The sequence below is a fragment of the Nuphar pumila genome, chromosome 1, assembly GCF_984573655.1.
Source record: "Nuphar pumila chromosome 1, dmNupPumi1.hap1.1, whole genome shotgun sequence".
Taxonomy (NCBI): Eukaryota; Viridiplantae; Streptophyta; class Magnoliopsida; order Nymphaeales; family Nymphaeaceae; genus Nuphar; species Nuphar pumila.
Window position 1 is genome coordinate 23626321 of NC_143249.1, and position 24687 is coordinate 23651007.

The 24687-nt window shown below is 36.3% G+C and overlaps 1 protein-coding gene across 2 annotated transcripts in view; it reads left to right on the top strand.

The window, feature by feature from the left end:
- Positions 1 to 509: 509 nt before the first annotated feature.
- Positions 510 to 24687, top strand: part of LOC149848357 (histone acetyltransferase HAC1-like) — a 31857-nt gene continuing 7679 nt past the window's right edge. Inside the window, exons 1-16 of one of the 2 annotated variants that reach the window (XM_089992501.1) lie at positions 510 to 640; positions 2354 to 2585; positions 4248 to 4732; positions 5047 to 5152; positions 5355 to 5643; positions 5747 to 6262; positions 6677 to 8544; positions 9207 to 9503; positions 9613 to 9891; positions 13077 to 13205; positions 13345 to 13545; positions 13723 to 13865; positions 13983 to 14295; positions 14495 to 14637; positions 16154 to 16232; positions 16382 to 16774. In XM_089992501.1, coding sequence (XP_089848627.1) covers positions 4539 to 4732; positions 5047 to 5152; positions 5355 to 5643; positions 5747 to 6262; positions 6677 to 8544; positions 9207 to 9503; positions 9613 to 9891; positions 13077 to 13205; positions 13345 to 13545; positions 13723 to 13865; positions 13983 to 14295; positions 14495 to 14637; positions 16154 to 16232; positions 16382 to 16774 — 4950 coding nt within the window. In that variant the 5' untranslated portion in view covers positions 510 to 640; positions 2354 to 2585; positions 4248 to 4538. The remainder of the gene's footprint in view (positions 641 to 2353; positions 2586 to 4247; positions 4733 to 5046; positions 5153 to 5354; positions 5644 to 5746; positions 6263 to 6676; positions 8545 to 9206; positions 9504 to 9612; positions 9892 to 13076; positions 13206 to 13344; positions 13546 to 13722; positions 13866 to 13982; positions 14296 to 14494; positions 14638 to 16153; positions 16233 to 16381; positions 16775 to 24687) is intronic. The other variant, XM_089992516.1, reaches the window with a different exon arrangement.

The window sequence follows — 24687 nt, forward strand, 5'->3', positions numbered from 1 at the left end:
TTTATTGAAGGCACTTATTTTGTGTTTCTAACTTAGAATGTTGATTTTTCTTTTCGTGTATTCAAGTTTCAATGTTTTTTTTCTTAGAAACAAACATGTTTAATTTATTATAAGTTTGTGACATTGGTTGGAATTTTATCCTCTGGTAATCAACAAATACAAATAGAAGTAAGGTATCCCCACGTCATACCCACATTCAACTACAGCAACCCAAAACAACAAAATAACATGAACCGAGTATGGACGGATCCAGATCCAAATCCAGATATATTTCCATTCAAACCATCACTTCCTAACCCAAATTCAGAAAAGTCTACTACCTAAACCCCCCGTACGGGTCCTGTCCTTGATGCCCGTGGTCCACACCACACCACACCACACCACAGGAGTCCGCCTCCTACATTTGAGGAAACGGGTACGGTTACATTATTTCCGGACCCATACCTGACCCGTCTCGAGCCCCTTAATTCTCCTATTTAGTCGACCGGACGGAACTCAAACCATCCAATAACGAAGAGCGAGCGAGCGATCGAGCCCTAGATTTCTCGGACCCTCCTTCCACTCCTCTCGATCGTCCGATTCCTGCATTCAGGAGCCCTAATTCTCGATCCCCTCCTTCTTGATCGTCCGATTCGTACAGGTACGCCGTTATATTTCCGTCGTTTTTTTTCTGTATTTCGTCATCTTTTCCTTTTTTTTCATAGTTGGTTGTGACGATTCTCTCAATGGCTCCAATTCTGTGAATTCTGGGGTTTATGGGTGCGCTTAGCGATTTTTCTTCGTTTTCGGATTCTAGGGTTTTGGATTAGTGGGCCAAGTCCGGGGTTTTTAGGGTTGGGAATTGGGGAATTCGTGTGTTTTGGTTCGTTTGAAGTGGAGTGACCTGAATTGCGATCTTTTTAATGTTTTGAGATGAATTCGGAAACGTTTGATTGGATTTGGATGGTGTCTGGCTTGGTTGTGTTGTGGGGGAGGTGTCTGTGTCTCTGATTGGGAGCAGTGTATTACGTTGAGGTCCGCATTTGCAGGATTTGTCTATGAAGTATAATTCTTCATGTTCGTGGCCATTTGAATTGATTTGTCGGTACATTGGTGCTTCATGCGTCAAGGACATCTTAAAATGTTTCGTACTGTGAGAGCAGTGAAATCAAATGATTAAGGTTTCGATATATATTGTAAGGTCATCCTAAAAAGTGTCCGACATTCAACACAATAGTTTGATATCATCTGCTTGTGGTGATATCATCTTGTTTATTTCTTGGTTTTTAGCTGCTCTTATGTTTGGTGGATCGGCTTAGGTCACAGGCATGATCTTGATTAATACATGTACTTGAAAGTCATATACATATTTTTATTACCATTGTCCTCACATGTGAAGGCTGGGAGTACTCTTCTCCTCAAGATAATAGCTATGGGCGACTAAATGGGGCATGTCTACTAGTCTTTTCCGTTGAAGCAGATCAAGAAAACTTGTTTCCACTACCAGAATTGCATTTAAATCTGATTATCTGCATGAACTCAGAATAATGCATTTGGTTAGGGGGCAAATATATGTGGCAAAAAGGAATTGTATTTATTGTAAAAATATGGGGGATTAATTCCTAAGATTATTGTGGGGCCCATGATTTCTAAGAAACCAATTTACACTTTTACAAGTGGTAATGCTAGACACCTTTGAAAGCCTATTTTGTCCACCTCTTTAGAAATTAATGGAAATCTGACACCACCCTTCACTTTTCTACTTTTCATCCAAACATTTGAAAAATGAGCTAAATGAGATTCCTCACTTAGGTTATCCACATGCACTGATAGTAGGTAGGGGAATATTTAAGAAAAATAAGTACAAAAGGCTTGAGGTTTTAGACTGACTTCCAAATCTAATAATCAAGAAAGCAACTAAGAACTAAGAAAATGAGTTCCTGCAAAGAAAGTGGTAAGGTCGTGAACATCAAGAGTCAGGGATCCAGTGCCTGTTTCCGAAAGGAGAGAATCTAGAATTTCTTTCCATTATTAAACAAGAAATATCTAAAAGATTGATGTGTTACGGTTTTTGGAACTTAGAAGTTAGGTTAGGACCGACACTAAGGAAAGATGGGGAAAGTGTTCTTTTAAGCTTTTATGCTCTCATATTTTTTCTTTTCTTGAACATTTGTTGCTGTAATTGTTTAATTTTTTTGATGACACATGCTTGTTTTGGAGAAAATCTGTCACATGGGTGCATCACTTGGGCTGACGGACCCATGTTGACTAGGAAGGGTGAGGGCGCGGGTACTGCCTGTGTACCGGGTTGGGTCCCGACCTGTCCCATCCTGACCACAACTTTTATTTATTATTTATTATTTATTTTTTCTAGGTCAGATGGTGGTATTGGTCAGTGGCAGAAGAAGAGTTAGAAGAAGGAGGAGGATGAGGAGGAAGAAGGGGAGGAGGACAGGAGGATTATAGTACATGGGGCTTGGATTTTAACTCGGTCCTAACTCCATATTTTTCTATATGGGTTTGGCACCCATATTTTAAAAAATTGCCATGCCTTACCCTCTAATCCGCACCTTAACTGACACCCGCACCCAGTACCCATGTGAAAAGTTTGTAACTTTTGGTCTCTATTTTATTTACTTTGTTTTATTTTTTGCCCTCGTCATACTATCAAATTTGGATTTCACCATAGATTGGCAGTATCCAAAACACTGTTTCTGCCATTTTATCAGCAACTTCAACAATGTGAACTTGTTATGTTTGGTCATTTTGTTTGAACACTCATTAGTCTCACATAACTGCCACAATTCTTATAGCTGCTTTCTTGTATTTTTTAGAATTTTTAGCAGATTACGCTCAAAGCATTATTCATGCATGTGTTTTACTGCTCAACACCTTAGCAATATGTCAAAATTGTCACGGATCATTTATGTAGACAAGCGATGGGCTTTCGCTCTTGTTAATTCTATCACGTTCTAAACTTCCCATCTTATCCAGATAGGGTGACTGTTTTTGCTGAATTTGCCACGAACCATCTAAAGAGGAAATTAATTGAAGATTGAACTACAAAAGGATACCCAGCTTATCTGCTACTTGCAAAGGAGTACAGTTTTTTGGTTGTTACGTTGATTGCCTACGTTTTACATGTTTGTTTCAACAAAGACACTCTTGGTCCTAAAATAATTCTGTCAATGATTGTTTAACCCAACAAAATGACTAAAATACCATCCATATATAATTATTTTAACAGAATAATAGAGGGTGAGCTATTTTATCAACAAAAGGGAAAGTGTGTTATGCTTTAGACAGGTATTTGAATTTCATTAACAAAAAGAGGACTGAATAACTGCAAAAATTTGTGGTTCTTAGTAAATTGATGATGAGGCCAACAACTTTTGTTACTTAATTGATAGTTTCCATCAGACGTGAAGGTTGTCTTGGTAATCCATGCATATGGTAGATATGCAGCCTTTTGGTTTTATTCGTCATCACTCCAACCCTGGTTCCCAATGTTCCTCCCTCACCGCTCACCAAAAGGAAAAAAAACGGGGGGAGGGGGGACAGGTTTATCATCAGGTGGAGTTTCTACACCACAAATCCCAGTACGAACCAAGTAATATGGCTTATCAAATCCAATAATGTCATTGTACTTAGAAGACATTAAGACAATTTTTTTATATAAATGGGTTAATTATGGAAGTTAAGGGATAAGCTGCTGTCCAATTGGGTCAAGAGCAGGGCTTTCCCTTTCTTATTATACCTTGACATTTTGTTGTTCTTTCATGGTGCTTTTCATACCATTGTTTTCTGACTCATACAATCTCATTGACCATATCGTGATATTGAAAGTCACAAATCGGTTTGATCTTCCTATTTGTTCATTTTTGTTTTGTTCAATTTCTTTGTGAAATAAGCTCAAGAAAAGCAGAAAAATTGAAAAACTTGTGAATTGGAATATATATTTTTTGCTACTATGAACCCAAAAAAAAAAAAAAAGAAAGCTGCACATGAAAACATGGACAACCTAAATATGACATGCAACAGTGTGGCTTAGCTAAAATCTTGATCCAACTTTGCTTATGATGGATCTGGTTGTTGAGGGCAGTCTTGTAATTCTTTTTCTCATACTGTGGTCAGTTTGTCTTTTCATATTATGTGTCATGTCTTGCACAAAATGTGTTTTTACATTTTTTAATCACCAATGTATGATAACCATCTTAATCTATCCATCTGACGTCATTGTTAATGTTTTTTATTGGATCCTTAAACAGGTGGTTTGCTGGTTCACATCTTGTGCCATATGGTTTCAGAATCTGTGCTTTTTACTTGCTGGGGCTGATATTTCATAACTCCTGATTTTAGTGATAAAGAAGGCTGTGTGCTGCTGGTCGATAAAAAATGGGAGCTGATGTTTTGGTGGTTTGGTTCCAGTGTTACTGTTTACTTGACCACTAGCATGAGGTTATGGCCTTATTGCAAGCTTTATAGGCACTAGAGATACAAATGGTTGAAGACCAAAATTTTAAGTTTTGGTTTACTTGATGTAGTATTCTTTTGGCAAGATGCATGTGCAGGCGCATATGTCGGGACAGGTTCCTGGCCAATTATCTAGCCAAGCAGGTCCACAGTTGCCTGCTTTACCTCAGCAAAATGTTAGCTCTATTCCTTCCCAGATGCAAAATTTGGGAAATCTGCAAAGTTCATGGAGAGCTGATCCTGATATTGATTCTATCCGGAACCGTGTAGCAGAGGAAATGTAAGTCACTGATAATTTTTCACATCATCAGACAACAGTTCACCAGCTTCATGCTTATATTTTGAACTTAATAAGACTAGTATATTAATGGCTGGCCTTATTTCATTTTGTTTAATTCAAAAAACTGCTTCGGCAACTGTCTTTATAACTGCTTAATGTTATAAAAAGATAACCAATCCATAATAGATCCTATATTTGGCTTCTTTTCCTTCTTGATACCATAAACCTTGTATTCCTTTTTATATCTAAGATACAGACGTTTCAGTTTCACTTAATGAAAGTAGTATTTCTTAGCTGTTCCTCATCTATTGCAGCATGAATGTTTTTCGACGGCAATCTCAGGCTAATGATTTGGGGCACAAATTATCTGATTTTACAAGGCGATTGGAGATAGCACTGTTCAAGAATGCTTCTTCTAAGGTTCCTAAGCTTGCATTATAAACTTTCATAGTTCAACAAATCTTGTGCTCAGTGTTGCAGGTTGCAAATATATCATTACTGCTTTCCATTGGTGATGTTTGCAATCGCTGACTGAAAAATGATCATCATTAATTGGCTAGTACTTTGATATATGAGGATTTTTATTTTTTGCATTACTAATGTCAGACTTTCTTCTGATTAGGAGGAGTATATGGACACCAGCTCATTGCAGCGTAGGCTAGCAAGTTTTTTTAGTCGTATGTCAGCAGGCAGCCATAGTCAACAATTAGGTCACTTTAATTCTTCATCTTCATCTGTTGGGACCATGATCCCAACCCCAGGTATGCCACAAAGTGGAAATGCAAATTCTGTGGTCCCATCTGTTGATAATTCTATGGCTGCTAGTGCCAATACTAGCCTGATAGTTCCAAACTCGGTCGGCATGGGGAGTTTGTTGCCAACTGCCAATGGGTCTGTTGGTGGAATGCAGCGTAATTCTTTCAACTCATCTGACAGTGAATTTCAGCTTGAATTTTTCCTTGTGCACCATTATTCTATGTATTTTTATTAATTTGGTGCAATCTGATTCTTTAGGACTACTGCCTAATGGATATCAGCAATCACTTCCTAATATTTCTGTTGGTTCTGGAAGCAACGTGTTATCATCATTGGGTACATCAAGGCACTCAAGTCAGATGATCCCTACCCCTGGATTGAATGATTCACGTTCATTGCCCATGAACACATCCAGTGGAGAGGGGTTTTCAAGTGTTGAATCTATCATGGCGTCTCAAACACAGCAACCTAGGCAATATATTGGTGGTCAAAATAGTCGTATGGTGCATAATGTTGGTAGACAAATGGGCATGGGCATGGGCATGGGCATGGGTATGGGTATGGGAATGAGGTCTAGCATGCAGCCCAAACCTTCAGCTTATGGTTTCTCAAGTGGAGTTCTGAACGGTGGGTTGTCAGCAGTGGGGAACAACATGCAATTAATGAATGGGACTGCACATTCTGAGGGATATTTAAATTCTCCTGCTTATGTGAACTCTCAGAAACCTCCACAGCAGCATTTTGATCAGCAGCGACAGCAAAAACTAATGCAGAGTACTCTCTCTCTCTCTCTCACACACACACACACAGAAAATCTCACACTTTAACACATGCGAACAAGCCCGCATGCATAGAAGCACACACACATGTATGAGTGGTCTCTCTCTCTCTCTCACACACACACACACACATGTGCAGGCACATGCATGCATGCATAGAGGCACACACATGTATGAGTTGGATCAATAGCTTTATGGGTAAATTATTTTGATCTGATAGTTTAGGTTGCTGAAAAAAGATGTTATATTTTAAATGTAAAAGGACCTTTTCCTTTTAAGGACTTTATGGAACTGATGGTGTATATCTTTTTTTTTTTGAGAGAGAACTGATAGTGTGTATCATGTGTATATTGTTTTCAAATATTCTTTCTGTATTGAAGCATTCCTGATCAAATGAATTTTTTGGCAGGTGATGGTTACACAATTAATAACCCTGATATTTCTGGGTCTGGAAACCTTTTTGGATCTGTAGGAAATAACCAGAATGTGAATTCTCTTGGGTTTCAGTCTAATCTGAAAGCAAACTCCATGTTGCAGTCTCCTCAATCAAATATGCAGTCACTTCAGCATGCATATAATATTAAGTCGCAGTCTCTTGATCATTCGACGAAGATGAATCTGCCAGCATCCCATTCTAGAGACCATTTACTCCAGCCTCAACAATTACAAATGGTCCAGCAGCAACAATTCTCACACCATCCCCATCAGCCTCATGCGCAATTTGCGCATCAGCATCAGCAGATGCAGCAGAATCAGCAGCACCAACAGTTGTTGAAGAACGAGAGCTTAAGGCAGCCTCAGTTTCCATCAAATGTTCAACTTGCATCAACTCCAGACAATCAGATACTGCTGGAGCATGAAGTGGAGTCACATAATGAAGCTCTGCACAATCAAATACCTGATCAATATCACTTCTCAGGTTTGCATAATCAATTCCAGCCTAGTCCTGCACCTGAACATCAGTCTAAAGGTTCACAGTTGCTCTGCCAATCATCAAGTTCCCAGGATTTGCATTCTTCATTCTCACAAACTTCACATCAATTTCAGCAGATTGTGCAGCCACAGAAACGAGTTGCACGGTTTCAAAATGAATTTACTGGTCTTTCTGTTGCTCAGTCAGAAATCCCTGTCGCTGAAGAATGGCATGCTTCCCTGGAAGTGAAATCTCCTATTGTTAACCAGTCATCTGCTGGGCAACACATGCAAGAAGACTTACGTCAACGAATAATGCAACAAGATGAAGCTCAGCGCCCTCATCTCACTACACATGGGCCAATGAATGGACAAACTGTTTCTTCAGGAAGTTATGAAGGGCTTCAAGGTTCATCAAGGGCTCTATGCAGATCTGGAGATAGGACTCCGAGATCACGTAGGAAAGAGATTATTGACCAACAAAGATGGCTCCTTTTTCTACGACATGCTAAGAAATGTTCTGCTTCAGAGGGAAAATGTCCAGATGAACATTGCGTAATAGCTCAGAATTTATGCAGGCATATGGATAAATGCCACGAGGTTCACTGTAAATATACTTATTGTCATACAACCAAGATGCTGATGAATCATTTTAACAACTGTCATTCTGTAACCTGTGCTCTTTGTGTTCCTGTTCGTCGTTGGATATCTCGACAGAAAGTCTCTGCTAACCCCCCATTAAATTCTGTGCAAGCAAATTCAACAAATGGCACTCTGAAGATGACTTCTGTGTTAGATGCAACTAAAATGGCATCTAAGAGTGTTAATTCTACTTCCGAAACATCAGATTGTATGCAGTCGTCACTGAAACGAGTGAAGCTTGAGCATTCTTCCCCTTCAATCGTTCAGCCCAAGGGAGAATTAATGCATGTAGGTTCTTCATCTCTGGAGGAATCAGAGGAACAGCTACAGGTGAACCAACTGCCTGATGCGCCTATGCCTACAAAATCTGATGTTATGGAAGTAAAGGTGGAGTCTTCCATGAACTCTCTGCTTGGAAGCCCTGATAAAGTTAGCGAAAATAGTCAGAATGACTTAGATAATTCTGGTATGATGAAGTCTGAATCTGAAACTCAGATTTCAAATAATTCAGTATCTGTTTTCCAGCAAGAAAATGTGCCAGTTCAGAAGGAACTAGATCAGGTGAGGCAGGATATAAAACAGGACATTTATGGATCCACAGCCGATCAAACAGCAGGCACTAAATCAGGGAAGCCAAAGATAAAGGGTGTATCTCTGACTGAACTTTTTACTCCAGAGCAAGTTAGGGAGCATATTGTTAGTCTTCGGCAATGGGTTGGTCAGGTCAGTCCTTTTTGTTTGTTTTATTCTTTTCCATATCACTAATGTCTTTGATTTACTGGTCATTGCTAGTGTTTTGGGCATAATTAGGTACAAATTGATCCAACACAGTTGTATTTTACCATGTACTGTCTTGCCTTTACACCTTAGAATGTGGAGCACTACAGTGTTGCTTTCATATGTAGAGGAGAATTTTGTTGCATGTCTTTAATATATGAAAGATGAAAACAGTGATGTGGTTAAAATGTATTCATTTAATTCATTTTTTTTCAATGTCATGGAGAAACCACATTTTTTGGGTTGTGGAGAGCTGCATCGTTGACTGTGCCCTGTTCTGACACCCTCGGTGTAACTCCACAGAAACTCCCCCCGTTGCCCACCGGAAAGGTTTTCCTTGTGCTTTGGTTTATGCATTGTATGCACCCTCCTGGTTTTGAACTCGAAATGTTCCTTCATCTTAGACAAATCATGCCCCCTTGCCAGATGTGCAGACTGCAGAGCCCACATAGGCATTTAGTTAGACTCATGTTTAAGAACCTACTCTTTTTTAGTCTTGTAGCATTTCCCTTGTGAATTGTGATTCTAGAATAGTTTATGCATGTTTTGTTAGTTTATACTTTATAGTACCTTAAAAGGTCATTCTTGCGTGCTTCAACCATGGACAGAGTAAAGCCAAAGCAGAAAAGAATCAAGCAATGGAGCATTCAATGAGTGAGAATTCGTGCCAGCTGTGTGCTGTTGAGAAACTTACATTTGAACCACCTCCTATATATTGCACGCCATGTGGTGCTCGTATTAAGCGAAATGCTATGTATTATACCATGGGCAGTGGCGATACACGTCACTATTTTTGTATACCATGCTATAATGAGGCCCGAGGTGAGACCATTGAGGTTGATGGAACTGCACTACCAAAGGCACGGATGGAGAAGAAAAAGAATGATGAAGAAACTGAAGAATGGGTAAGTTACATTCCTTTTAAGGTGTTTGTTTTGGGGAAGAGCTTCTACTATGGTGCGGGCAACCTTATTCTATTCCTCTTTTTTTGACTGATTTCTTTGTTGTTTCTAGTGGGTTCAATGTGACAGATGTGAGGCATGGCAGCATCAGATTTGTGCTCTTTTCAATGGCAGGAGAAATGATGGAGGGCAGGCTGAGTATACATGCCCTAATTGTTATATTGCAGAGATTGAGAGAGGGGAAAGGAAACCTTTACCACAAAGTGCTGTTCTAGGTGCCAAAGATCTGCCAAGGACTATTCTTAGTGACCACATTGAGGAGCGGCTTTTCAGGAGACTGAAGCAAGAGAGACAGGAAAGGGCAAGAGTACAGGGGAAGAGTTTTGATGAGGTAATTTATGTCCGAAAATATTAAGTTAGGTTGATTATAAAGCATTTTCCTTTTGGCATTTAGTAGTTGATATATCCTTATCTGAGAAATATAACTAAACTATTTGGTGGGCTATTTCAATCGCCTTTATTGAATACACTGATGTGTTAATTTTCTTGCAACAACTTGTACTGTCAGTTCATTGGGTTATTGAAAAAATACATTGTGAAAGTACACCTAAGCTCAAGGTTGTGGCATCCTCTCTTGAGAAAAAGGAAAGTTTGTATTGCACTGAATACCATTATTGTTATTTTAGTTATTGAGAAAATAGGGCCTGAAACCACTTATGTAATGGTTTGTCTTATAAATCTTTAAATTGCTTAATTTGGTTGTGTTTTCACATGCATATTGTAATCAAATTTGTGACCTATGGAATTGTTGCTTTTCGATGCTATTACATGTTTCCCAATTTGCATTTCTTTCAAGGAGATATTTTGCATTCATATCTGTGATTCAGATTGGTTTTTACACTTTTCCAAGTGTTATGATGATATCTACATCTGTTTGGTTGTTCTAATCATTTGTGTAGTCAAAAGCGCTAGACGGTGCCTAGTCAGTGGACTTCTAAAAAGACTAGTCAAAGACTTGGCAGGTCAGTACCCCAATTAAAAAAAAAATTATATACAAAACATACAAAAAAAATTAAATCTTTTGATAATAAGGTATTTTCATCAAAAAACTACACAATTACATGCGCTTTCACAGAATATATATTACTATATATATTCAATGTCATAATATATTCAGTATAATCAAGAAAATATGCTTTTAGCCTTTCATAGAAAAATTGATTGTAACACACACACACTTATATATAATTCATAGCATAATCAGAATATATATTATATATTATATACAAACAAAAAAATCATAATTTCTGCCTTTCACAGAAAGCATCACACACACATATATAAATAGCATATTACATATTCAGTAACACTGAACATGATTTCAGGATTTTATAGAAAAATTTTCAAAATCTCACACATAACAAATGAAAATCACACATATATATCTCACTTTCAGCTTTTAACAGAAAAATTCATCGGAAACAAATGAGCATGCACATATAAAAAACATAATCATTTAAAATTAACCCCTCTTCCTTTGTACGTTATATATATAATACAAAAAAATGACTAAACTGCTCTTGTGCCTAGGCGAGGGCAGCTTAGTTGCTGACTAAGTGCCCTAGTCGATGCCTATTCGGCAAAGTTGGTACCTTTTAAGTAGGGGTGTCAACGGGTCGGGTTTGGTTCAGATCTAGGCAGAACCAAACCTAGATGTGATTTGAAATGATGGTACTAAAAGGAAACACGATCCTCCGAAGCTGTTCACCAAGAACACAAATGTGGACACTCAAAAGAGTTCCACCAAAGCACCAAGAGAACACACACAAGCCACAAGATGGGCCCACACACAAACACCCACTAAAAGAGCAAACAAAGGCGATGAAAAAAAAAATATTTTATTGATCAATGCTCATGCAAGAAGCATGCATTAGAGATGGGGGTTTCACCCCTATTTATATACAAGGGCTTACAAGAGAGAGACACTATAGAGTTGTTGGGGGTTCAACGACTCTAAATAGAGCCGTTGGACCCCAACGACTCTATAGTTGATTAATCAACCTTTTGTTGACTAGTCAAAAGCCAAAAAAATAAAATAAAAAGAAACCTAACTAAACTAACCCATATATATATATATATATATATATATATATATATATATATATTAACAGGTACCGGGTCCAGATTCACTTCCAATTGAACCCACCATAAAAGAAACCATACCCGGATACTATAAGAATTATATGAACCAAACCGAGACCATACCCGATAAAATAATATTTTTTATCTTTTTTACATTGAAAAATTGCGGTTCTTAGTTGGAACTTGAGTCGGGCCCAAGTCTGGCATGAAATTTTACAAACCATACTTGGCACCATATATTAATCGGACCCTTCGGGTCCGACCTGGATTCTAATCGGACCTTCCTATTTATCACCAAACCTTGACCCTATAGGGTTTGGTAATAGTCAGGTCCGGGTCAAACCCGACCCATTGACACCCTTACTTTTAAGGTACCTACCTAGGAATTTCAAAGCCTAGGCATTTTACTTATGTGTAGGTCGACTATGTAGTGTAGTCTGTGCTTTTGACCAGTGTTGTAAGTATCGTAGTGTATTGTATGATTCACTACAATACATATCATATCTATAGGGTTTTTCGATACGATCAATACGAGTGTGTATCTTATGATATACCTGTATGATACATCCCTGTATCTTACAATACACTTCCTATAAATGCAGTTTAAGTGCACTTATTTCATTTTTTTTTCAAAAACATATAAGTCCCCTTAGGGCTAGTTTATATTCATCCCTAAAGAGCTTAAGAGTTATTTAGGGAGATTTTTTGCAAAAAAAGGAAGAGAACGATGATGATGATACTCATGATTGAGGCTATCTAATTCATTTTTGTTTGAATTTTGAATAAATCTGGTTATGTAAAATTTTTAAGTAATAAAAAAACTTTATGATTTTTTTTATGTAAACACACATTATTATGAATCTTGTGACTTATTAGCTTAGATTCATTATTTAATATGCATTATATTTCATAGTTTGCATTTTTCGTGTGAGATATGCGTGCAATTTATAGCACATTATCTTGATTATTGAATCTTCAATGTCTTATGCATGTCATTCATTGCACATAATTGTTTTGATATGTGATTATAGTTTTATCTTATGCTATTCATCATTGTTTCTTGTATTATGATTTTTTTAGATTTTTCCTGATTTGTTTGGATTTTTTTTATTTTTTATTTAAAAATACAATTTTTGACGATACACTACAATACGTATCTTATTTTGGGCCCATCTGATATGGGTTACGCGACACTTTTTACAACCTTGCTTTTGACTACATAGCTAGTCATTTTAATGCATTTAGCTCAATTCACTCCTCCATTCTACGCTTGGTTGTCCATATGTACAATGTGATGGGTAGGATTATGATCTATATTCTCTAGTGCCTGAAATTTGCGGTAGTCTTCATTGATTTATTTCTTAGCACTGGGTTTGTATGAAAATGATGCTGTGGTTGAGAATCTTCATATAATGGGATTTCTCTTCATATCAGGTGCCAGTAGCTGAAGGTCTGGTTATCAGGGTTGTATCATCAGTTGACAAAAAGTTGGAAGTGAAACAGCGCTTTCTGGAGATTTTTCAAGAAGATAACTACCCTGTAGAATTCCCATACAAATCAAAGGTGTTTGCTTATTTCTCTTCTTTTTTTTCAGACCAAGCATATGAGAGACCTTGCCCCCCCCCCCCTCTCTCTGGTTGTGATTATCTTTAGCGCATCTTTTTTGTTTACTTGACATTAATCTTGTGTATGCTCCTGTCAGGCTATTTTGTTGTTCCAAAAGATTGGAGGGGTTGAAGTTTGCCTTTTTGGCATGTATGTCCAGGAATTTGGTTCAGAATGTCAATTTCCCAATCAGCGTCGCGTTTATCTCTCCTATCTTGACTCTGTGAAATACTTCAGACCTGAGATCAAGGCTGTCACTGGAGAGGCACTTCGGACATTTGTTTATCATGAAATACTGGTACTGAAGACCATATGATGGTCTTTTTAATGATGTTTTGTATGGTTGATTCTAAAAGCAGATATACATGTTTTTTTCTCAATTGTTTGGTTTTGTCTGGTCATGAATGCATTTGTTTGTTGTCTGGCCTTTCAGAAAATAAGTCTCTAACAAAGTTTTACTGTGATATGTTAACAGATAGGGTACCTTGAATACTGTAAGAAGCGAGGGTTTACTAGCTGTTATATATGGGCCTGCCCTCCATTAAAGGGAGAGGATTATATCTTATATTGTCATCCCGAAATACAGAAGACACCCAAATCTGATAAGCTTCGGGAATGGTGTGCTCTCTCTCTCTCTCACACACACACACATACACATGCACATGCACACACTCATTGACATCTAACTTGACATGTTTGTCTTTGTGTCATGGATGCTTTATGTTTCCCTATCAGGTATCTCTCCATGCTGCGAAAAGCTACCAGGGAAGAAATTGTGGCAGATCTGACTAATTTATATGACCACTTCTTTGTGTCGACTGGTGAATGTAAGGCAAAGGTCACAGCAGCTCGGTTGCCATATTTCGATGGTGACTACTGGCCTGGTGCTGCAGAAGATATGATTAATCAGCTTAGACAAGAAGAAGATGGAAGAAAGCTGCAGAAGAAAGGAAAGACTAAAAAGACTATAACAAAACGGGCACTGAAAGCTGCTGCCCAAACTGATCTTTCTAGCAATGCATCTAAGGATGCTCTTTTGATGCAAAAGGTTAGTATTTGTCTCTCTTTTGCAGTTGAGTACTCCATATTCATGGTTTTATGTATTGCTTTGGGAATTTAAGTATTGCAGAGGAAATTAGTTTTTTTCTCTGAGCTTTTTAAATCACCATTTTACCAAGCTTTGTCAATTTGTGTCGAGTCACTGGTGCTCATTTTTATTGCTACTAACTTTTTTATTTCCTCCACAGCTTGGTGAAACCATCTCTCCCATGAAGGAGGACTTCATAATGGTTCATTTGCAGCATTCGTGCACCCATTGTTGTCAACTTATGGTGTCTGGGAGGCGGTGGGTTTGCAACAGGCAGTGCAAAAAATTCCAACTCTGTGATAAGTAAGTTCTTTTATTCTCTCTTTTTCGTCTGTGTTTCTTATGTTTCTTGACTTGATTACAGGTGTTTTACTTTCCATGAAATTGCAAATGAGTCTGTATATTCTATTATTCTGCCATTTGAATTCTATATCTCTGCTTATCCAATGGTCAGTTGGACACTCTATGTCAGACAGAAACTTCATGAGCAGTGGTCAGCAGTATCATGAACAATACCACAAATGGGAATACTATGATCAATATTATTTGTTTTTTTCTTGCCTGTGTACTAGGATTAAAGTTCCTCACACTTTTTGTTTCTCAAGGTTGAAATTAAACTGATCTCTGCTGCGTTTGTTGCATAGAGAATATTTGTTGTCAGTTACATTAGGCATAGGATGATAGGAATCACCATGGTCGCTAAGGCCAAGGGTCATTGGTTCATGGGCTGTGGTTTCTAGGTGCCTGGAGATTATATACCATATACATTTTATGTTTAGGTGTATACTTTCATACTTATATTGATATGTAGGGAGTTCCATGGCTTCAAATGGATGTTAGCAAGTTCGGCGCAGTTGCCAGATTGAGAAGTAGGGGTGCTAAACGATTCGGAAAGTGGAAGTGAGAGCGAAACATTTTAAAATTTATAAGTGAGAAGTGGGGATTCTCCATTTGAAAGGAAAATGAGAATCGAAAAGGAAGCAACATGGGAATCAAATGGGAAGTAAAATGAGAATCAAAAGGGAAGTGAAGAAAAAGAGTAGATAGAGGAAGGCCATCCATTAAGAGAAAAATGAAACATCAAATAACTTTTTTTCATGTAAAAGTCAAGGTAATGATAGTATTATAATTGTATGCTTTACTTATTTTTAATATGCTGTGTTACTTTGTCTTCCTCCGAATGAGAGTACATACACTCTTCCAGCCGAACAAGGCCTAGGAATGATCTTTTGCTCTCAGGATCAATTACTGATCAATGTTTTTTGGATGAGAGTCGCCTGCCCTCTTGCCGAGAAGGAATTAAGATTTAGGAATCTGCCAGCTTTGTAGGACAATATTTCTGCAGTTTTCTCGTCTCTCTAATCTTATTTGGAACAAACTTCCATTTTTTGATAGCTTTGTGCAATTCCTAATAAATGGGATGAATATTAGGACAACATTTCTGCTGTTTTCACATCTCTCTAATCTTATTTGGAACAAACTTCCGTTTTTTGATAGCTTTGTGCAATTCCTAATAAATGGGGTGGCTATTTTAACCATCCACCTTTATGTCACTTTAATGTCACATTTAGAAGCCTTTAATTATGTATATCCACACCATTCTTTTGAGAAACACACGTATCATACCAGCTGTACCAACATTGTACCGCATACCTGTACTCATATCCACGTGACATGGCTTTTAATATAATGTGTTTGAACTGAAAGTTCTTTTGCTACCTTTTCAGTTATATCCATGAGCTTTTTCTGCATTTAGGTTTTGTATGACATAATAAGGTAGCGATCTTTGATAGATTCTGACTTCTTTCTACTTTGTTAGATGTTATGAGGCCGAGCAAAAGCTTGAGGAGAGGGTCAGACACCCAATAAACAGCAGAGAAAAGCATACTCTTTTCCCTGTGAGTGGTGTTCTCATCTGTAATAAGCGAATCTAATATAATTTCTATTCTTGGTTGTGAAATGTTTGTTGCACAAGTGCTTTTATGTGATGTTTTGCTCAAGTTGGTTGATTTCATTGGTGCTATAATAATTTATGCTTTCTACACAGGTTGAGATTAATGATGTTCCTGCAGACACCAAGGATCAGGATGAGATCCTCGAAAGTGAATTTTTTGACACCAGACAAGCCTTTTTAAGTCTCTGTCAGGGAAACCACTACCAATATGATACTCTGCGTCGTGCCAAGCATTCTTCGATGATGGTTCTCTATCATCTCCATAATCCAACAGCACCTGCTTTTGTAACTACCTGCAACATATGCCACCATGACATTGAGGCTGGTCAAGGATGGCGCTGTGAGACCTGCCCTGATTATGATGTCTGCAATGCTTGTTACCAGAAGGATGGTGGTGTTGATCATCCTCATAAACTGACAAATCCTCCATCAACAGCTGATCGTGATGCTCAAAATAAAGAGGCTCGGCAAAAGCGAGTGTTGCAGGTACTACACCTAGGTTTTTGCCAGTGTTTTACAAAACTTGCTGAAATCTGTAGTTTGTGTTTTATCTTTTCTTGTTCTTTTTCTTTTCTTTTTGATAGTAAAAGCTGGTTGTTGAACCTGTTAGACCTATTTTCTGATGAACATCAGTTAGACCTGTATCCCTCTCTCCATAATCATTTGATGCGTTACTTTTTGGATGGAAGCAGGATAGATGTGGAAGAAGACAATTTGCTGGGCAGAAACCTTAAACTATATTATGTACAAAAGACTTTAAGCCAAGTACATGTTTCCCACATCTTATATTAGGATGAGCTCTCCCTAGGTTTTAATTGGTCATTTACCTAAGGAATCAATGGTTTTTCCAATGCGCCCTTCATTGAAATAGTATAAATGCTAATAAGATTTATACAGAATTAATTTTGTTGTTATTTTTTTAAACTATTGTATTTGTATGTAATTCTTAAGATGGTTCAATTGTAGAGATAGTTTAGATCATTTTCTTCTCTATCCTCGTTGCATATTTGGAGGCATGGAGAGAATGTTCTCTAGGGTGGGACGTCCCATCCTAGTGAACCCTCTTGGCTGGAATATTAACCAACAAGCAATAGTAATAAAGGTCAAAACTTACCAAATAAGTTAGGGAGGTTAGTGTATTTGTACCTAAGCTATATAGTTTTAATAAATAGTAAGTTAGAGTGCACAAGAGGGGACGTCCCATGCTTGTGGACCCCCATGTGCTTCACGATACATATTATATAGCTACATAATATGGTTATATGATATAAGGTTTAATACTTAGTTATGCTAATATAGCTTAATAGAATTAAGTAAATATATGAGAAAAATGGCCCCTTTGTCATGGTATATGAGTCATGATCTGAATGGATTTTTGTCCAATGGTAAATGCTAGTGGTACAGGTTATTGTTATTCCCAAACTTTACGGTGGCATTGGTATAACATCCATGATTTGTTAAAGGAAGTTTTTGTCCATTGATGATTACTTAAACTATTATCATGTGCAAAACTTGCAGGTTGGTAACTTTTCTGTCTAGATGGTTTTACACATGCTTTTCCACCAATCTGAAACCTGGGTATAATTTAGATTTTACATGGTTACACTGTCTGATTATTTATACCAAGCAAACAAAAAAAAAAGAACAAAAAAGCAAGAGAAGATACCAAATAAAGCAATATAGCAGAACCATTAGCACTTGGTTTGATTGGGCTATACTGCTGATGACCATGTTGGTCAGTAGCTCCAGAAATCTTATGTGTTTCTTATATGGTTTGGCATGTCCCCATGAGAAAAGTAGAGGTTATCATCTAGAGGTGCAACACATAATTATGTACCCTGTGGCTATCACTCTGCCCCCTTGACCTTCCGTTGTGCTTCTTTTATATTACTGGTGCTCAGTGCCTTTGAGGACTTATCCACTTGTAGTCTTTTGACTTTTTTTTTATCGGTGAGTGCGGGTGGTTTTGCTCCCTAGCTCATCATGTAACAAGATCAAGATCTGTGCCATGCTAGTCTGTTCAGTGCAGGAGAATCTGGTTAGTGCCTCATTAAGGCATATATAAGATCTGAAATTTATCAGGGGCATGCCTGTAATAAGCTAGTGGGAACCCTATAATAGGAAAGTCTATGTGCAATGTAGTATTATATAGACTGTGTTGTCAGTATCGATGCAAATCTACCCAAAATTGATTCCATAAGGACCAATTCAGTCCTCAATTGATTTTTAATCTTTTAATATTTTTAAAATATTGTAATAGTTTTTAAAAATAATTTAATATTTTTAATTGTTCAATGATTTTTTTATATTAAAAAAGTAAAAATAGCTCATTCAGCTCGAATCAGTTTGAGTCTGAATCTGCTGATTCTCTGAATTGATTTGAAAATCTATTCAGGTCGAACTCAACTATAAATAAAATATGATCTGGACAAAATGAAATTCCAGTAAATGTGATTTTATGCGGGATTTCACAAATATTCTACTGTTAGAACCTCAAATCAATTTTGATCAGTGGCCCCAACTTTGCTTTTAATTGATATTGTGAATAAGATCCTTTTCTAGTTGTCTAATCCAGGTCATGTCTTTTGGTGAATGAGTTTAAACTTTGAACTAGATTACAGAAATAGATCATATCCACAAGTAGATCAATTCCGTACCAAAGAGTTTCAGAACTAGAATATTGAGTGAAAAAAGAAAGCTTATCTAATAAGAATATGGTTGCATTATAGAAGCATGAATGTTTTCCAGATGATATGCTTTGCCACGTAAATTCCTAAATGCCTGTGAGCTGTGGTCACGGCAAACATCAATACTCAACCTGCATTGGTTTGTTAGGCTTTGTTTTATGGACCACATTGAATGATCCATCAGAACTTGGTTGGCATCCAACTAGTCCATCCAGTTTTCTGCCAGCTCATGTATGTGTTATTGTGGCCACAACTCAGAACTCTTGGATATTTTGTTATGGTAGAAAGTTATATAATATGGGTACTTGTGGAATAGCCAGTGTACTTATGTTGCTGGCTGTTTTACATGGTATTAATACAACGCACTTCTTATATTGTAAAATATGTAAATGTTGCATCATCTTTATATCTTTCTTCAGATCATTGAAATCCTTTCTGTTCCGAAATAATCATGCAAATGCATACTTCTGAGTTCTTAAGATTTGTAGTAACCCACATAGTTTTATTCCATCCTTCATACATCAGAGGTTTTGAGATTTTTAGCATCCCATATCCTTCTATTCTACCACTTACACGTACCCATATATATCTCTACAAGCTTGGGAACGAGGATCAAACTACCAAATATATGCAAATGTTTCTGTCCATATCATTAATGGATATCTTCCTATTCAAGTGCACTTATGCCTACTCCTAGAGCCATTAGTGTGTTGTTTATCGACCAATGAATTTTGTGGTCAATAGATCATAATCTCATGTGCATTGGCCATTTTTATCATACGGCTAGTAAATCATACATGTGCTACCTTAAAGTTCCTACTTTGTCTATGTAGAGTTTGGCTTCATGCTCTTTATTCTGCTTGTTACCCTCCAGGTACTTCATACATTTATTCTTATTTCTTTCTTCTTGGTCTATAGCTCTATCAGTACAACTATGCCACATGGGTATGGGCACGGAGGGTATGGCACACCAATTTAAAAAAATGAAGGTACCGGGACATAGCTATATATATATATATATATATATATAGAGAGAGAGAGAGAGAGAGAGAGAGAGAGAGAGAGAGAGAGAGAGAGAGAGAGAGAGAGAGAGAGAGATATTGGGTCTGGATCAAGTGTGATCTACATTAGGGTACATATCAAATTAAAAAAGGGCATTCTAAGGGGTTGATTGCAATTTTTGAAAAGAAATGAGGGGAATGAAATTTTCTTTAAAAACAAAAAATCGGGTTGATTATAAAAAAAATAAAAAAGAGGTGGGTTGGGCCGTTAGGAATGAAAGGGGCTTTCATCCCCCGCCCACCCCACCCCTCCCCTGTAAGAAAGTATGTGAAAATGTATAATAAGAATGCTTAATGCATTCACACGGTCCAATAATGGACAAACAAGAACCCACAATGGGGAATACCGAAATAGTCCACTAAGGGACAACTCAAGAAGCCTTCAAAGAGGCAACACATAAAAAATATATGAATCTTTATTGAGAGAGGGCTTAAAAGGCCATTAAATACAAGAGAGGGGAACCTCCTATTTATACAAAAAAGGAGAAGAAGTGGGAGCCATTGGGGGCTCCCACATATGGTTGTTGGAGCTCCCAACGGTCATATTTATGACCGTTGGGGGTCAACGACTACTTGTGGGTCCCCCAATGCTTTGATAAAAAAGCAATTGCAAAAAAGAAAAAGAAAAAATTAAGCAAAGAGAAATATCTTATTTAATGAAAATAGTTGTTTCTAAAACAACTATGTGAAATAACTAAAATACCCCTATCGGGATATTTCACACACACACACACATATATATATATATATATATATATATATATGTGAGTACATATATTTTAACACCCCCCTCAAACTTTACGGGGGAGATGACCAAAAGTTTGCGAAGTAGAAAAATAAGACAGAGAGCTTTAGTGAAGAAGCCCCGGTCTTCAAAGAAAAACTTCATCTTTATGGTATTTCAGAAAATTCGTGCAACTCTAAGTCTTCAAAAAAATCTTTATTTGGTGATCATCCCCAAGTCTCTTCATTGGTTATCTCTATGATGAGGGTATCACATCTCAAAGATCCTGTGTAGAAAGAACAAACCAAAAGAAGACTCAAAGGATACAAGAAAACCCAAGAGTTGCAACAATAATATATTGAAAAGCAAGGGCAGTTTAAACAAAATAGTAGCAACTTTTCAAATCATTAGATAAAAGGCAACATTCCTCAAGGACGACGGTAAATCATAATTATCTTATTTAAAGGCCATGATCCATTAAGATGAAATAAACACTAGTGCATAAAAATTATTTTAGAAGAAATAGTAGTCTTCTAAAAAAACATACTAATTTCTCAAAAAAGTGTTTATTAAGAGACATTTCAAACAAATCCCATAAAAAGGATATCTAAATGGAAGATCATAATAGGATAATGAATCTTTATTTATCGAAAACTACTTAAGCATTTCAATCTATCTCTATTTGAAAAAGTCTTCAAAAAAGCAATGTATAATGTCTACAAAGAGACAATGCATACGTAGAGCAAAAAACTCCATGCATTAGAAGGAGCTACTTAACTTCATGCTAATACATACATTATACATAACTTTTTATGCATAATTGAGAAAATGCCATCAAGACTAAAAGAACATTAAGTTCGAAAGATGACTTTAATGTGAAAAAATCTTGAATAAGATCAAGTCAAAAGATGACTTGATTAACCCACAAGAATCACAAGGAGGCTAAGTGCATGCAAGCACTAATTCCTCATAAAGGGGTGCGCACAAGGGCACATTACATAAATGGAAACACAAATGCTCAAAGACACAAAAAATAAGAATTTTTATTGAAGTGGATAGGAGCTTTGCTAGAAAGCTCAACACCACAAGCACTTAGTGTGCAAAATTCACAAATCCATTATAGGGTAAATTCCAAAATGTAAAAAAGATTTCCAAATATGCATATCAATGATATAAACTTTTATCAATAAATATTTTTCTATTTAAGGAAGAAGCAAGGATTTAAATTTAGAAAGAAATCTCATATGGTAAATGGAATGATACATGCAAATCAAAACCAAGTTAAGAATTTCCATAAATATGAAATTTTGCAAATCTCAACAATAGTTCATCCTACTACAAGCAATTACCTCATTAGACCTTCAAAACCCACAAATCAAGTGTATAAGCGACTAGAACAAGAATATAAATATAATGCCACTAAAGGGCCAAAAGCACCCACGAAGGTGTGGATAATCACCTATTGTCTACATATAATGATACTTGAAATGAGTGTATCAACGACTAGAACAAGAGTACAAAAGCCAACCATGAGCTAAAAATCACACATAAAAGTGTGAATAAACATCTCGTCTACATATAATGACACTCAAAATCAAGTATGTCCAGCGACTAGAACAAGAGTACAAAGCCAATAATGAGCTAAAAACACACACGAAGGTGTGACTAAACATCTCTTGTCTACATACAATGACACTTAAAACAAGCGTATCAACTACTAGAGAAAGCACAAAGCCATTAATAGGCTAAAGGCACACAAGAAAGTGTGAACAACCATTTCTTGTCTACATATGATGACACTTAGATAATAGGCATAAAAGGAGAAGACACTTGAGGCAAGAAGGCTTGTAACGAGGACACTAATGCAAATAAAACTGGCAATTTTAAACATATTTCGAAACACTACGGTTTCAAAAACAATAGATATCCATCACATGTACTCATAATAAAAAGTATCTAAAAATGAAATCAATGGTCACACACTCACAATCAGAGACCACACAACCGTCAGTTTGAGTCAAACCATATGTGACAATCAAAACAGACCTAAACCGAGGTGCCCATAACTCACCCCAACTAACATCTCTAATTAATAATAAGGCAAAAAAGGATTGATGCATCATATAATAACTTGTGATGGACAAAAAGTGCCATAATAGCAAAAAATACTCATAAAAGGATAAGCTTTCAAATAAGCAATGCCATGTGTAAGAATCAATTTGGAATAATCTAAGAATCAAATCAAGCCTTAACTATGATAGATATAAAGTGCAATTATATGCACACCAAATGATAATAGATGCAATACAAGATGTAGAATGACAATAATCTTGAATGAGCAAATAACAAATTTAGGCCAACATAGGCATTCTTGATAAAGGTGTCAAGATTATGAAATTTGTAAAATCTCATGTGAAAAACTATGAAAGAAAATTAAGTCCACAATTGTAACTTCAAATGATGCTCACAACCAATCTCAAAAGAACCACAAAGGTTCACAAATATTAATTTCTCAATCGAATCTTTGAAAGATACCATGTAAGAAAAAGGAACTCCACAAATGTATCTACAAAAGTTACTCACAAACAATCTTCTCACAACAACCACGAAAGCTCACAAAGAGCATATACTCACAAGAACCACTATGATTTAACAAAAAATATTCAAAAAGAGTATAAAAGAAGAATAATAACTTTCATTCAAGTGGGAGAAACCCACTCTCAAAAGGATAATAAGTTTATGAACTTGTTAAAACCACACAACAACATAAAAATGCACTAAGGCACAAATCTAGAAAATCAAATATTTATTGAGGAAAAATTCGTAAGTTTATTAAAAACATATGATTTAAAACATTAGAACCAACTCATAATTCAACAATTATGTAACAAGCATTAATAAAAACCATACATTTTTCAATGAGACAAACACTTGAAGACAATCAAATTGAAGAATCTTTAAGAGCATCAAGATGCAAACAATAACCATATTTCATATGATAATAATACAAGACTACTCCTTTTAATAAAAAACTAATCTTAATTCAACATGCGTCATAAAAAAACAACTTTTCCAAACAAATATTGCTCATATGAACTGACGCATTAGGTAAGCCTTGTTAAAGGAATTAAAACTTAAGGATTTTTTCATAGATGATATATGTCAAGAATTTTTCCGAAAACACACAATGTTATAAGAAGCCACATATAAGTTTTTTTAGTGGATAAGCATATACCTTCAATATGAAACAACAAATATGATGAAAACCTTCAATACGAAACAACAAATATGATGAGAATGTAGAAGAGTATGTGAAGGATAGTTTTACACTACATACATCACAAAAATTTTAATCTCAACATAACTTTCTCTAAAGACTTACCATTCATATGAAAGACATGCTTAAGCATAAAATATAAATTCAAAGCTCCTAAAGCCATGCACACAAGTTCAAGTGAGATTGGTATCAAATTATGCTTGAAAGATAAACATGATTAACGACCCATTAAAGCAAGTTTTGAGCAATTTTTTTGAAAAACAAGTTCACCGGTTTAAAAATTAGCATTTAAAATTTTCAAAACATACGAAAAAGTGTAATGTGATATACGAAAAAGCGAAGGTTCAATGAAGAACCAAATAACATAAGCACTAAATGTGCAAAATACATTTTGATTTAGTTTTTAATAAAAACATAACGAAAAAAACACACACATATATATATATATATAAATGGCCAAGAAAATAGATATTTCTTTATAATGCATCATACTTAAGGAAAAAGAATACATATCGAATAACTTCAAGATGGAAAAGAGAGAAAAATGAATACTTCACAAATTTTCTTAAAATTTCTTGAATAACACACTTTCTGATGCACCAAAGAACAACTCGATCACAACCTTGCTTTGATACCATGTAAGAAAGTAT